The sequence below is a fragment of the Hippoglossus stenolepis genome, chromosome 8, assembly GCF_022539355.2.
Source record: "Hippoglossus stenolepis isolate QCI-W04-F060 chromosome 8, HSTE1.2, whole genome shotgun sequence".
NCBI lineage: Eukaryota > Metazoa > Chordata > Actinopteri > Pleuronectiformes > Pleuronectidae > Hippoglossus > Hippoglossus stenolepis.
In genome coordinates, this window is record NC_061490.1 from 23,786,621 (window position 1) to 23,801,741 (window position 15,121).

Below are 15,121 nucleotides of genomic sequence, written 5' to 3' on the forward strand. Positions count from 1 at the left end.
AGTCAGACATTTCCTGCACGCCTTGAAGTAACTGACCAATCATAACGGAGTGGGTCAGCTGGCCAATCAGAGAAGAGACAGCAGCTAAAACCAAGTGTTTGAGACAGAGGCTGAGAAGAGGAGCTGCAGCGATGGACAGTGTGAGGACAGTGATGTGTGTCCTGAACATTAGAGCATGGAAACCTGATTAAAATGATCAACATCAATATGCAGAATAAGTCTCTAAGTACTTTTATATATTGTCTATTTAACTTGAATACACAAACTGTAGATTCCACTGCACCAGGGCGACAGGTGAGATGCACAAAACCAGCAGCGTTAACAAATTAGGACTCTTTTTTATTTGAAATTGTTCACCTTTTACACACTGACAGATAATATACACAAGCCTTTGTGGTCCCTTTGGCCTGAGACATGATCAGTGACGATGTGTGCTGGATATCGACTGGCATGGCTTATGGTGGCTGGGAAGCTCACACACACACACACACACACACACACACCCACACACACACACACACACACACACACACACACACACACACACACCCAACCAAATATGCACACTCACACACATGGACAAGCACACATGCAGAAGTACGCACACACACAGATAATGTGAGGACAGAAACACACGACACGACACGTACTCTAACCATCTAACACAGTCTAGCCATCTAATGTAGACATCAACAGAGGAGGGGCTTAAAGTGCATACAGGAAGAGAGGAGGGCCTTGCTCGCTCCATCAGTAACAGCCTTTTTAAATTATGAGCGACGGCAACCCTCCACTAAAGCAATGATCTTAGTGCCACGCTGTATCTGTACAAAAAGCATATCCCTACCGTACGTTTAGCTCAAACTGTGCCTCACATCATGAAATAATGACACTGCATAGTTCACGGGATTAGTCTTATACATTATTGCGGGACAATGTAGGTCCAGGTCTGGCGGCAGGATGGCACAGAAAAGCATGTAGAGTCCAGGTCTTCCGTTGGATTAGAGAAATAAATCCGTCACGAGACAAGCGCCCGATGCTTCGCTGTCGATCAGTTCAGCGTTGAATGCAGGATAATCCACATGAGGAGAGGTGAGAGGTCGGATCTCGGCGTGAAGATGTTCAGTTCCCAGGTGCATAGAAGGAGCACAGGCGCCGACATCGACTCCTCGGCCTGGTTTGGGTGAAGCACGCGGTTTGGTCCTTGACCGGAGGTGGAGCGGCTCCGCTCGGGTCCAACGGGTCAATAAGGGGCAAATAGGATTTGTGGGTGGGAGGTCCTGACAGGCCCGGGGGCGGGGCGGAGCAGAGCAGCAGGGAGGGACTGTGTTTGGAAGAGGGTGGGGGTCGGGGCGTGGTTCGTGACGTGGTTCGTGCGGTGTGTCAAAGCGTTGCCGATGGCGGCGGCCACCGCTGCCAGGTGAGCGGGGAGCATCTGGGCGGTCAGAGGTTGACACTGGTGCTCCTTCCCCAAGGTCAATGTAATCTGGTGGAATGAGACACAATATATTAAATACAATCTGCAGATACATGGGGGTGTTGAGATGATGAAACACTTGATGAAAATGGCAAATCACCAAACTCTCGTTGATTTCTCAAAGAATAATTCATGGATCTTGATGAATGTCTGTGCCATTCTAGATTTTTCACAAACACCTTCATCATTGAACCCAAAGTTCTCAATAAATATTGTCCAGACACGAGTAACTGTGCAAAAACTAGAAATGCATTTAATTGTAGCTCTTAATATAATAATTAATAATATATTTAAATCAGGAATAACTGAATCAAAGAAATAAAATAAATGAGTGATGTGCAAAACACAACCAACCCGCACCACAACCCTTCAAATACGAAAACAATTATTCATTTATTGAATTCGAATGCACCCACAAATTCTGACATTTGCAGAAATTAGGTTTTTGTTATTGTCTCTTTATCTGGAACAATTCAGATTGAACCGCAGATTTATTTAAAATGCCTCAAATCCTTCAATTTATCCCCAAAATAAGACTAATTTTCAGGCGTTGTCACAGGATTTTGAAAACGTTAACGAGCAAATGGCAAAAGGAAGGAAAGGGGAGAATCCTGCAGATTTAAACCCACAACCTGCATCTGTTTATTCCTTCTAGTGCAGAGGAGAAGTCAAAGGGGTTTTTAACGCACACAAACAGTGGAGCAGTGAAGTTGGGCTCTTTTTCACTGAGGAAGAAATAAAAACGGCACAAAGGAGAGAAACAAAGAGTGAGAGGCAAACAGCAGCAGCCGACCTCCAGCAACAGCCTAATAGGGTGAAAAGGTCACCGAAGTTATCTGGCCTAATCTCCTGTATCAGTAATGGAAAAGCTACGGTCCCGCAGCAGCAGGACGGCAGCCGTCGTCACGGGTTATCAATCACCGGCTCAGGCATCGTAACCCTATGGGAAGCATTCTTTACTCTGCGCTCATCAGAGAAGCTCCTCTCCGTTAACTCAGTCAATGATGGGTTTCATAAAAAGCCATTTCCCCCACACTGGTAACCCCCGCGCTGCGTCGCTGCAAACAGTGGGTGTGATGGATGCTGTTTTCTAACGGGCTTCTGGAGGATGAGCCGTCGGGCTCGTCTTTGTCTTTTACCGTGTTTTTGCTCCACATGGCGACTTCACACAAATCCTCACAAGATCCTCATGTGGAACTCAGAAAAACGTTTAATTAGTTTTACCTCCTCTGAAGTGCACGAGGATCAAATCAATGACCTCAAGAGATTATGTTAAAGGTCACGTGACACACTTTCACTTTTGATGTTTTCTGAACATCAGAGCATTTAAACCTTTTCAAGTTAAAAAACCAAAGTTAAACTGATGAAGCTGAAGATCCTTTCAAAGTTAAAGTTTCAGTATCTTTATTCTAATCAGTGGTTTCTCAGGTTGCTCGATAATCTGAGTTGATGCAATTCACGTGCAGAGGTCGTCAGAATTAGTTGAAACTGACATTTACAATCACGTAAATAGTTTTTGACCTGAGTCTGCATTCTCCCTCCAGTTCTTCTGGCTCAGTTCAGACTCTTTTTATGCCATTTGTCAATAAAATATGAAGTTTTAATATGAAATCACGGTGCTCACTGCCACAGGTTTTTTGCCATTTCTAATAAAAGTCGGGTAGCACTAATGAAAGTTGACATGTAATTGAATTGGGTGCAGTCACAGGGGAAGAGCGGCGTAAAGCGCATATTTTTCTTTTTGACAAACAAAGAGAGTTGAAGATAAAAACTTCTGCGTGTGTGTGTGTATTGTTCTCTCCCACACAAACAGCACGAGAGGGAACAATGGACTTTCTATTTACCCTTTTTGAACAGAGACAGGAAGTAGCTGGAAATTGGAGACCGACAATGTCACAGTCTCAGATTTCAAGCAATCACCGTCTCCGATGTGCGGATGCGTCCGTCTCATTAGAGTCTAACAGAGCTGTGATTGTTTTGGCGACACCGCGACTTGTGATCAGATGAGATGAGCGAGGCGTTCAGTGACTCACCGGCTGCTTGGTCGGGCCTTTCTGCGGTTTACTGTAGGGGCTGTATTTGGGTTTGGCTGGTTTACCTGCCGCTCGGTCTTTATGGCGCCGGCTGCTGATGTGCTGGAAACGAGACGGAGAGGTGTCAGTCCTGAGTCACACTCACTTTCATGTCACTTTTAAGGCAAACCTCAAATACACACATGCACTTTGAATTTCAAAAAAGAAATACAGAAAATAATCAATCTCCAGTCCCGTCTATAACCCGTGACCTATAAATTCCTAAAATACACATTCCCTTGTCTCACTTTTCACTGAATATTGCGGTTGATGGCGTGACCGGGAGTCGGTTTCACTGTGGCCTCCCGTGACAAGCCAGGAAAGTGGAAGCAGAGGGAGGAAAAAAAAGAAAAACTCAAGGAAGGTGCTGTCACTGTTGATTCCAGCACAAACATAAAGACAGCGGCGCTGCCAGGGTGGGCAGCAGCAGCAGCGGCAGCGGCGGCAAGGAGAGACGCTGGCTGACGCTCTGATGAACGCACACAACTACTTTTCCACATTCATGATTGCTGCGTAACCATGGCAACGTAGGGCAAACAATGCAGACGCTACTGGTGCGTCTTCGCGTGAAATGGATTCAAATCGACGAACTGAAAATCTGATGATCGGAGCCTGAGTTGATGACATTTATGATAATATGATACACCGATTGTGCCACATTTCCTTTTTTTTGTCAGTTGGGGTGATTGAAATTATTTGTTCTGTCTCTGGGGACCATAAATAAAAAGCTCTAAGATCATTGGTTCACACCTGGTGTGTGTGTGTGTGTGTGTGTGTGTGTGTGTGTGTGTGTGTGTGTGTGTGTGTGTGTGTGTGTGTGTGTGTGTGTGTGTGTGTGTGTGTGTGTGTGTGTGTGTGTGTGTGTGTGTGTGTGTGTGTGTGTGTGTGAGCTCTACAGTGAATTAAGATTTTGAAAATGAAACGCATGCAGCGGTCCATGGCCATGTTGTTTATGAGCAAACACTGGGGAGTGTAAAGATATTTTCAACGGCCGATATTCCCACTATTGACCTTATTCCAAATAAGACAGGATTTTGATCAAAATGAGTTGATCATGGAAAATTTCCATTTCAATTCAAACCCAGTTTAATGAAGTCTGAGATATTGCATCCGTCAGACAAACAGAACAGTGAATGTAATTTATGTTTTTTGCTGTTTTTAAAACACGACAGATTAGCTGCGATATCGAAGCCGGGTATCTCGGCCTCGGGCTCGATGCCGGTTCAACTCAGATGACTTATCACTGGCTGAGGTGGGAACCTGACCGACTAAAAATACACTTAATGTCTCAGGGCGAAAAGTAATACAGCAGTGAAGGTTTCATCCCGACTGAGCCCCCCCGTGGTGATGATGTCTGCAGTAATATCTCTGCTGCAGCGCAGACCAAACAGTACATTAGGATCCCGTGTTAGATGCAGTGTGTCGCGCTGAGAGCGGATGCAGAGGATATGATATTCTAATAAATGATCTCTGATGATAAAGGATGAGAAACAAGTGCAAGATGAAGATAAACAAGTGAAAGAATCTGCGATGACATATTCCAAAATAACCTCGAACCAATGAATGATTCAGTGCGAGCACACGTGGGGAGAAACCAGGCGTTTTTCTTCACAAGTTCTTATAGTGAACTCAACAATCGCACTTTTCCTCTGGTTTTCGAGCCGTAACGGGAAATTTTGTCAAACTGGATTCTGTTCACAGAGCATCGCTGCTTTTCAGAAGAACTCAGTGAAAGTCTCCGCATGAAAAATTGTGTGTGTGTGTGTGTGTGTGTGTGTGTGTTTCCAGCGAGAAAAATCTCAAGGTTGGCTCAGACAAAGCAGAGGTGGTTTCGAGTATTGTAGATGAAACTCGCCCCCATGACACGATGATCAGTTGCTACAAGAGAAGGAGATTTTGCGACGTGCCCCGAAGCAACGAGCGAAGATACACATCCCTCCGCCGAGTGTTCAGCCGAGGAAAACATCACAGAGACATCAGATGGCTCCGAGCTCTCCACGCCGACCGGATTTCCTCAACATCATGTAAACTACAAACGCTTTTTCCTTATTTGAGGAAGGAGAAAGTCAGTTGTGTGTTTTTACTGGAGGAATCTGATTTCCTGGCCTCGTGCTGCCTGCGCTTAACCAGATTTCCTTTTGAGTTCTCGCAACAGTGCACGACGAAGACCTGACGCTGAGGCAGCGGCACGGCAGGATGAAAAGAAAAGATCATTTCCAGCAGCGGCGCATCTTTGTATCCCCCCCTCCAAAATATACACGTATATCTTTATCCAGCAAAAAAGTAAAGTCTCGTACATCAATACAATAAGTGGGTTTTTCAAAAAAAGAAAAGTAGAGCAACAATATCCACTGCTTCGTGTTAGAAACCCACATCGTCCATCTTTACATTCAAAGGTCCAATCATAGATAAAAGGTATCATCACTCAACACTACGATGGTTTGGAACGTGGTGTCTTTTGTTTTTAGACTTTCAAAAAAGCTGAAAAACCCAAACAGAGCTGCTCCTTTTATTTATCTTTTATCTTCCTCATGGTTCATCTGCTGGGGACGTTGAGAGCTGTTTGCTTTATCTTCAGTCTTTCACCACTTTTTCAAATCATATTTCAAATCCTTCTTAGAAAGGATCTCAATTGACCTGGATACAATAAAACAATCTGCAGAGTAACTGTTCACTAATTAGCTTATAGCTGATTACAGCTGATAAGATCTGCAGGTAATCCATCCAACAATTAACACACTTCAATTAATGCAAAATGGAATATCCATAGTTTTAAATCTATATAATAATTCCCACTTTTCATTAGATCTGTCGGTTTCCGTCCCTCTCACCTGTTTTAGCTGAGTCTCTGAGTTCACGTGCACATCACACGTCTCACAGTGAAACGTCTTGTTCTGCAGACCCGTCACTGATTTGGTCAACGTGGCCACTTTGCTCTTGACTCCCGGCCGGGGGAAGGACTTGATGGATCCCACGCCGCTCCTGGCCTCCAGCATCGTCTTGTGCTTCGTACCTGAAGGTCAGAGGTCAGAGGTCAGAGGTTAGAGGTCAGGTTCCTTTCTGAGCGGGAAAATGATTCTGATCAAGAACCTATGAATCAGAAATTCTGCCGTGTCCTAGATTCTTGACTCTTGACTCAGAACGGTAAAACCAATCTTCCTCATACGACAATGAAACATCAGGGAAAACAAACAATATATTATTGAAGGACAAATACAACAAACAGGCTTAAGAGGCTACAAATAATTCATGATGCAGTTCCAGGGAAAGATGACGATAGATAGACTCTAAGATGGAACCAGTGACCCATACTGGTGTATTAAAGAGCCAGTTGAAGCGCAGTCAGCTCCACAGGTTTTATCTGCTTATTCCCTCAGCCTGTCGTCATTCATCTCCTGATGCTCCGACTCAGTTTGACGGCACGCGACAGACGGATAATCTGACTCTAACGCTGTCACACGACTCTCACCGCTGTTGTGAGCCTCCAGCTGTGACGCCGAGTTGACGGCCACTTTGCACAGCGAGCAGTAGAGGAGACGTCGAGCCTTCTCCTGCTCCGATTCCGGATCCGTCTCCGCCTCGGGTTCGGCCTCGGGCTCCAGGTCTGGTTCTGAGGGCGAGTCTTCCCCTCCGGCGGCTGAGGTAGACTCCGGGGCTGTTGCTGCCGCGCTGTTCGGGACCATCGGCAAGGCCGCGGGCGCGGGCGGCGGCGCCGGCATCATGGGGGTCGCCAAGAGCTGTGCCGTTCTGAGCACGGGGGACAGCGGGAGGGGCACAGCATCAGGGATGATATCTGTAGAGAGGAATACATGTGGCTTCATCCAACATCTGTCAACAAGTGGCTGATCTAGAATAGTGTCTTTGTTTTGACCTTATTTGTATGGACCTCAAATTTGTTTTACCTGTGTGGATTTTTACATATTTGTGACATAGTGAAGGGAAAAGAAATTCAGAGATCTTGAAAATGTTATTGTGACTTTGAAAAATTATATAAATATCTATATAAGACTTTAGACTAAGATAAAAGTAGAAAACAGATAAATGTAAAAAAGGAAAGGAGTCAAAAAACTAAAAGTGAAAATATCACTGTGATTTTGTCCTATCTGTATATTGTGTAGTGTCAACGCTGTCGTTGTTATTTCTTTATGTTGATACGAGCTTTATCGTGTTTTACCGAACACAATTTCCACCGACTTGGTTGTGTGGTCATTAATAAATGATTCAGACTCTAAATATGTCCCAAAACTACACATTTGTATTTCTAGCCCGGCAGAAAATATAAATAAACCGGTGACGGCTCTAATCCAGTGTGAGATCACATTAACATGCTGTTTTCTGAAAGAGCCGTCTGATATTTTTCAGTCAATACATGTGACCCATAAAACAACGCCACGTGTCTGTGTGTGGAATACAGAGGACCGCTGCCACATTTACCAAAATGAAATTTTGCCTCGGCCGGCTCGACCTGATCGATGCCGCTGCCTCCGAGTTCTCCCCCGCTCCTGTGTCACGGAATGAAGATCAGACAGCCAGGAGAGCAAATCAATAGTGAATTATGTCATGCTATTTTTGTGAGCCATTATATACGGCCCTTATTTATCCCAGCGGAGGTGTCGGCAGTTTGGCGCCGCGAAAAAGTGCTCGAAGTCGCATTGTGACGGGGGTTCACTTCTGCCAAAGGTTAAAAAAACACATCAGAGGTTGGAGCAGCAGCCGCGTCTCTGTTGTGACCTGCGGTGAAAGAAGTGCACACGTCCGAAAGGAGCTGGAGGAGAAATTAGGTTTTAAATTCAAACTGAGGTTGTGAAATTGAAGCTTATTGTTCTAACGCGCTGATGAAAGTTGGCGCTAAATGCTTCAGAGTGCATAAATGTTTCACTCTGTGGTTTCCAGTGACTGAGAGCATCAGATCCATTAACCTTTTTGAAATGGGCTCTTGGCACATTTATACTTGTTATTATCTCATGTCGCAGTTGAAAGACTCGACTTTAATGAACTTTCTGCATGTGCGAACGCATCTTTAAAGCAGTGAAAGGGACCAAGGGGAAGATAAATGTACAAAAAACAATATTAAACAAATAAAATAATTTTCTGCAGTATAGGTGTGGAGTTTAAACGAGAGACAGTCAATGTAGACTCCCGAAATTCAGAGAACCATCAAAATCATTTTGAAGCTGCTGTTTTTAGGTTAAATAAAAAGTTCCCTTTAAATCAGCGTCTGTTGCTTTTTCTTCAGCTCGTCCAGGTCCCTGCTGCAGCAGCTGTCAGCTTCTCCTCAACCACACGAGAAAATGTTCATTTTTATATCTTATTTCTTTCCATTAGCGTTCGTTCTCTTATGTACAGTCTTACCTAGAGAACCCGTCTCACTCGATAACACACCGAACACAAGGCAAGGTCAGAACGAGGTTAACGAAGCCCAGTGCTTATCTGCATTACAGGACCTTTTATCATCCGCAGTAACCGTAGCAACCAAGGTTGATCTGGGGACTTGTGTAGATAAGAAGTGATGGAGGAGCTGAACATCAGGGCAGATGTGCACTCTGACGCTGTGAAGGACTGATGAAGAGCTAAAGGTTCATTTTCTTAGCGACGCAGAGATCAAGAGACGTTATCAAGGATTAGACATGAATCTAATTGTTCAATAGAATAGTTTTACATACAACTGAAAGGTGTACAGCCACGTTATTCAAATATGGTTTTATGAATGTATATATATATATATATACACCTTTTTCCAAAGATGGCGTAGATTTGACTGGTGGCCAATGTCTGATAACATCTAAGTAACCTTGATGGACTTCATCCATCTCCTGAATCCTCGCTCACAACATTTCCACCCCCCTGCATCTCGTCCTGCAGGATCCTGTCCCCTGGCCACAGATATAATCCCTAATCTGGGTTAGAAGATATGATGGCAGAGATTTACCGTACAGAAATGTGACCCAAGTTAAAATGTCAAGCATGACGGAAAACAGAGGGAGCCGGAGTGTGAACACTGGCAGATTTCCCCTCAGATTACCTGAATACAGCATCACAATAATCAGTTACTTTGACAATTTAGCCTCAAGTTTCCCCATTTTGTAAAAAAAACTATAACACATTTTCTGACCTTTAGCGAGAGACGGAACATTAAATTGAATCTTTGCCATAAACTCCTGCCTCCTCTTCACAGCAATAGTTCGGTGCAGTGTCTGCATCGCTGCGTCAGTGTCACTCCATCTCATCGCCAGACAACAAAACCCCAAGGTGCTTGAACGTAAGAGAGCGCCTGAGATAAAGGTTTCTAAAAACACAAAGAAGAAAAACATCTCGAAATTCAAGACTGAACATAAATAAGTCCTTTGTATTTTCAACTCGGTGAACGCATTCTTCTGCAACATTTGAATTCACTACATCCAGATTTTTATTTGGATCAGCACCACATTACACACAATATTAAAAATCTGTCCCTGAAACGTCAGATTTCTTTTCATCAGGATCCATAAATTACTCTGAGGAATCAAGGGTTGAGATAAGACTCATTCCTGACCATGCATCCCTCAAACGTTTGTGCTCATCCATCCTGTAGTTGTTGTACAATCCTGCTAAATATCAGACAAACACACCAAATCAAACCAGAACCGTCTTAGCTGCGGTAATTATAGGATCGTTTATCACGGCTGTGGTCAGTGAAACCACATGAAGCAGCTGCGGCAGCTCTTTAACACTATTTACTATCCGTCGCTGACAGGATCCGTCCATCACACGAACCAGGTGACCTTAAGCAAGGGCGCCTATCGATTACTGTCACCAGCGACACCTCAGCGGCTCCTTTCACTGCAGAGCAGCAGCAGGTCTGAGCTCCTCGTCTCCTCGTCTCCTCGTCTTTCACACCTAAAGCACGAGTGGGAGGATCAGACGTCGGTGGAGCAGCGCGTTGCACCAACGACCAAATCACCTCCACCTGAACGTCTGTGTTCAGTGGACTGAACTAAAGAACAACATGTGGCGAGAACAGGTCATTATCCTGAGTTGTTCTCCTCATTATCCTGAATGGAACGTTTATTTAAAGTCTGTGGACTCGCCTGTGGAAACGGGAACAGCGACTTCACGTACTAGTTGTGCGTTATTTATGTTGTGTGCGTTATTTACGTTTTTTAATTCTCGCTGCTTTGAATACGGCATTTCGTACACTTTGTATAACAAGAGCACAGTAATCTGAAAAACAATAAAGAGGACATGACTCCCACTTTTGAAGCAGAAGACAGTGAAAAGACTAATTTCCTGTTGGCAGTTTCAAACATGAAGTGTCCCATTAAAGCCCAGGTCGTCACCGGAATAACGATAATTAATCCGTGAACTATTTATGATGCCGCTGACCTTGTCGCTCCCGATGAATAATGGCAGCGACCTCTCCGCCCCCCCAGCAATTAACCACTACCTCCTCCCAGTCCGCTCGGCTGTGCCAGGCATCACAACAACCTGAAATCACAGCGATTTACTCACTGGATCTCGCCGGCGTCCAGCAGGCTGCCATCACACCTGCTTCTCTGGGCAGCTCTTCAGTGGCACCACCACCAGACTGAGAGTGGGGCCAGAGAAGTGAAGGTTCAGTGTCGGTGGGAGCCAGCGTTTCGTTTCCCAGTGAGCTGCGTTTGGCTCGCGCTTTTTACCACGAGAGCAGAAATAAACGCAACGGCAGAACGGTCCTGCAGTGATAATCAGACGTCGCCTGGTCTTTGTTAGGGATTATTTTCTGGTGCTAACTCTTCTCAGCTGCACTTCCACTCGTTGCTTCTGTTTAGATCTGCTGTGGTGCATTCATTACGAGCTGCGAAACTCAATCTGCACCAATTTCCCTCCAGAGATTTTTCCTCTCTGGCGAAGATCAACTCAGAATTGACCCATTGTTCAGAACAGCCATTACAGCAGAAATCTCCCTTTCAGCTTTCGTACATAGTTTGTAACATCAGTCGAGGAGAGAAAACACCCATCGCTCAGAGAGTTGCCGTATTCGTGTTGGGAAACCTCCCCAGGAGCCGTTATTAAAAAAACACTCCCGGATTTTGGCAATCTGCTTGTTTGCTGTGGGATGTGAAGTGTGCAGATCGATATCTATTTCATCTTTGTGAATTCAGAACAGAGTTGGCTCCGTGATTTGTTTGGCATGACTTGGCTCACACTGCGAGGAGGAAAGACAGTTCGGGTTCCAAGAAGAAGAAACATAAAGTGTCCAACAAATCTAATGTTGAGCATAAACTTTTATTCTTCACCTGGGAAACGGTACTTTGTCTTCTCGCCACACTTGTAGCTCAAGGAGCTGCCTTTCTTTCCCGGGGCTTTAAACTGGATTTCACCGTCTTCATCTGACATCGACTCCGTTTGTTTTGTGTGATTTTGCTCAAACCAGTCAACAGCACGTGTATTACCTCATACACTAAAATTAGTGTGTATACGCAGGTTTTTTAAAACGTGGGTGAACCAGCTAAACAAAAGCGATTGACTCATTTCCATTTTTATTCCCAGTGAGTCATGTTGGACGTCACTGGAAACTGACCTCACCTCTGAATCTTACCAGAGTTTCATCTTGCATGAAGCAAAGACATAAATCGCTGTTGCACGTTAGTAAAAAACCACAAGTACACAAACACAAGTGAACGGAAGTTGCAGCATCAACATCTATTTGGCCAAAATAAAGAAGAAATGAACACATGCACCTGTATTACAGAGTCACTTGAACCGGAAGTGAAGGCAGATTGTGACAAAAGTCTTAGTGGGTTGTTGACCAGTGGAAAAGGGACTGAAGTGAATCTGCATGTCTTTGGACTGTGGAATGTACCTGGGATTCGTACCAAGAACCTTTTCAGGTGACGGGGCAAACGCACTGCACCACCGTAACGTTCTCTTCTATTCGGTGAGGACTACACAGTCGTATCATGTTTGTGGTAAGTGTGATGTAAATGAGTAATAATCAGCGTGGAGAAGAACGCTTCAGTCTTTTATCTGCCCTCTGCAGAGCCTCGTCGCTGAGGCCTGGGTTGAGTCATGCGTATGTTTGCCCTTGTGTTGGCGTGAACACATCTACCACGGTGTCATTTAACAGCCATTTGCTGTTGGAAGGGCAGGTGATTAAAGTGTACTTTGGCTGGTGGAGGAAGCCGTGCACTCTGGGAAGCCTCCAGTAATCCATATCCTCAGTCAGTGTGACCTAACTGACTCCGCAAGGCCCAGTTAAGAACTCAATCCCCTCTCATTAATGGAGGTAATGACTGTGATCAATCTAAAGTTGGTATGGGCGAGCGAGGCCCAACAGCCAAGCAGGAGGAGGGAGACAAAGAGAGAGAGAGAGAGAGGGAGCGATCGAGGCCAGGTTAAAGAAAAAGATTATAAACACGAACAAGGGCAGATTTGGAAAGAAAATGAGAAGTTAAATGAAAGTGAAACTGGAAAAGTCAGCAAAGTTTGAGCCCAAAACAACCGTGGGAAAACAAAGTGGGTTTGTGAGTGGAGGAGAAAGAAAGAACGAGGGACACCAGAAGGTGAGGGGAAGAGAGATAACATTAAAAGAGAGTAATCGAGTACGAAACACAATTAAAGAGAGATATGGGGAGGGGGGGAGTGGTGAAGACAACAAGGACGAACAGAACGGAGAGAGAGAGAGAGGCGGATCAGGACGAGTGCTGTGACCCTCCGAGACGGGACGCCGCTTCTTTTCTTCCCCTCTGTTTGTACGTCACCCCCCCCCCCCACCCCCCACCCCGACTCTCCCCTGAGATTCGCTGTGGCGATAGAGGCGCCGCCGCTCTGAAGCCCGTCCACCGACTCAGGCAATCACAAGGTTCCCTGGAGATCTGATTACCTTTTTCACTGCAGCTGGATTAAGTGTTTTAATTAAAATGATTGGGCCTTATTATATGCTGTCACAACCTTAAGGACAGAAATCCCTCATGGCTCTTGAGCGCTGTCAAATCTCATTTGACGTTCGTGATTTTTCTACCTCCCTCTTGTCAGCATTCAAAGTGAGTAAATGAGAAAAGAGTCACGGTTGAATATTCCTCCAGTGAAAGATTGATAAGGTGAAAAAAATTGCATTCACAAATAATCGTGCATCGGCGCTTGCACTCTTTTTTTTTTTCATCTTCTTCTTCTGTCGAACGGGGGGGGGGAAAAAACATTATCTGAGATATCTAATAGCAGCGGGAGTCATTGATTTGAATTCACACTGATTTATCTCTCCTCCAATTTCCTCCGAGAGCAAATGATCCGCGCCTAATTCCTGTTGGGGGAAGTTTTCGGCGGTAAACGCATCACCCCCCCCCCCCCAATCCCTATAAATGAGAACATTTGCAACGCGGCGCAGGTACGAAGCCAATCTAATCAGGTCGGCTGCTGCCTCTCCTGTCTGTCTGCGAGGGCTGTTTCCGACCCAACGGAGGCGACAGCACGCAGTGGGTGAAAGAAAGGTGGCGTTCGGGGGGGTGGTGGGGGGGCGTCAGCTGGGGACCCGAGGAAGGAGAGTGTGGAGGAAAAAAGAGCCAGAGCGAGCCTCCTGGCCGCCTGCAGCCGGCTCCATTGTACAGCTGCTGTCAGTGCTGGCATGGCTCCCCTGACAATCTGCTCTTTAATAGCTAATATCAGGGTACATTTCCTCAGGCACTGGACTGGAACTGAGAGATGGCGGCCTGTGCTGTGGGCATTTCTCTCTCTCTCTCTCTCTCTCTCTCTCTCTCTCTCTCTCTCCTTCTTTGCCTTTCTCGCTCTACCTCTACTCTCCCTGACGCTGCTGTAAGGACACACACACACACACACACACACACACTTGAGGTTGACAGGCAGCCGCTGAGTCATCCTGCTAATCTATACTATCTGGCCGCGTCCAGCTGTTCATCCGTCTCAGAACCCACAGGTTCAGCGAGGGAGTGAAAAGACACTGGGAGCTCGGTGCAGTTTATGAAGTCCACCCTGTGATTACACGCCGGCTCAGGCTTTATTCCAGCACCGTGCTTTTTATTCTTTCGGCAAATCAGCCCGAATCACTGTGAGCAGATGCATCCATGAAATCTAAACGACTACTTTCCCTCCATGTTGGTTTTCTCCATCTCGTTTGTTTTTTTTGTGTTTTTATCCAAGAAGTTTGTTTTAAACTTTCTTCAGGAAATACACAAAAAACGAGTGGAACATATGTTTCTCATAGAATAACATCTGGTAATCTTAATGTAAATACTGCACTGTTTCACCTTTATTCGTTGAAATTGATGTTTTCCACACGTTTAAACATGTCTTTCCATTCATTAAGTCATTTAATTGGGAATGAGAGTTCATTCAACTCATTGAATTAAAGGGGAATTCCACCGAAGCTGCTTTTAGACATGTGCTGGTGACTCAATGTGAGAATTCTGGTTTCTACGGGTCCTGGCAAGTTGTGCATGTGAATAAAAAGTTTTTTGTGGCTGCAGAGATTGAGATTTTTTTTGTCAAGAAATACAAACTAACGGTGGAATAAATGAGATGATATCTCTGGTTCTGCTGCATCAACTTTGATCCTTTTTAAAAAGAAAGGTAATTTACATATTAAGCATCTTCCCAGCATGCA

At 45.1% G+C, this 15,121-nt stretch overlaps 1 protein-coding gene across 1 annotated transcript in view; it reads right to left on the minus strand.

Moving 5' to 3' along the window:
* Window positions 1-318: 318 nt before the first annotated feature.
* The window catches only part of znf385d (zinc finger protein 385D), a 64,331-nt gene continuing 49,528 nt past the window's right edge, over window positions 319-15,121 (minus strand). Inside the window, exons 5-8 of the mRNA XM_035163792.2 lie at window positions 7,016-7,339; window positions 6,378-6,559; window positions 3,508-3,609; window positions 319-1,483 (exon numbers count right to left, since the gene is read on the minus strand). Coding sequence (XP_035019683.1) covers window positions 1,241-1,483; window positions 3,508-3,609; window positions 6,378-6,559; window positions 7,016-7,339 — 851 coding nt within the window. The 3' untranslated portion in view covers window positions 319-1,240. The remainder of the gene's footprint in view (window positions 1,484-3,507; window positions 3,610-6,377; window positions 6,560-7,015; window positions 7,340-15,121) is intronic.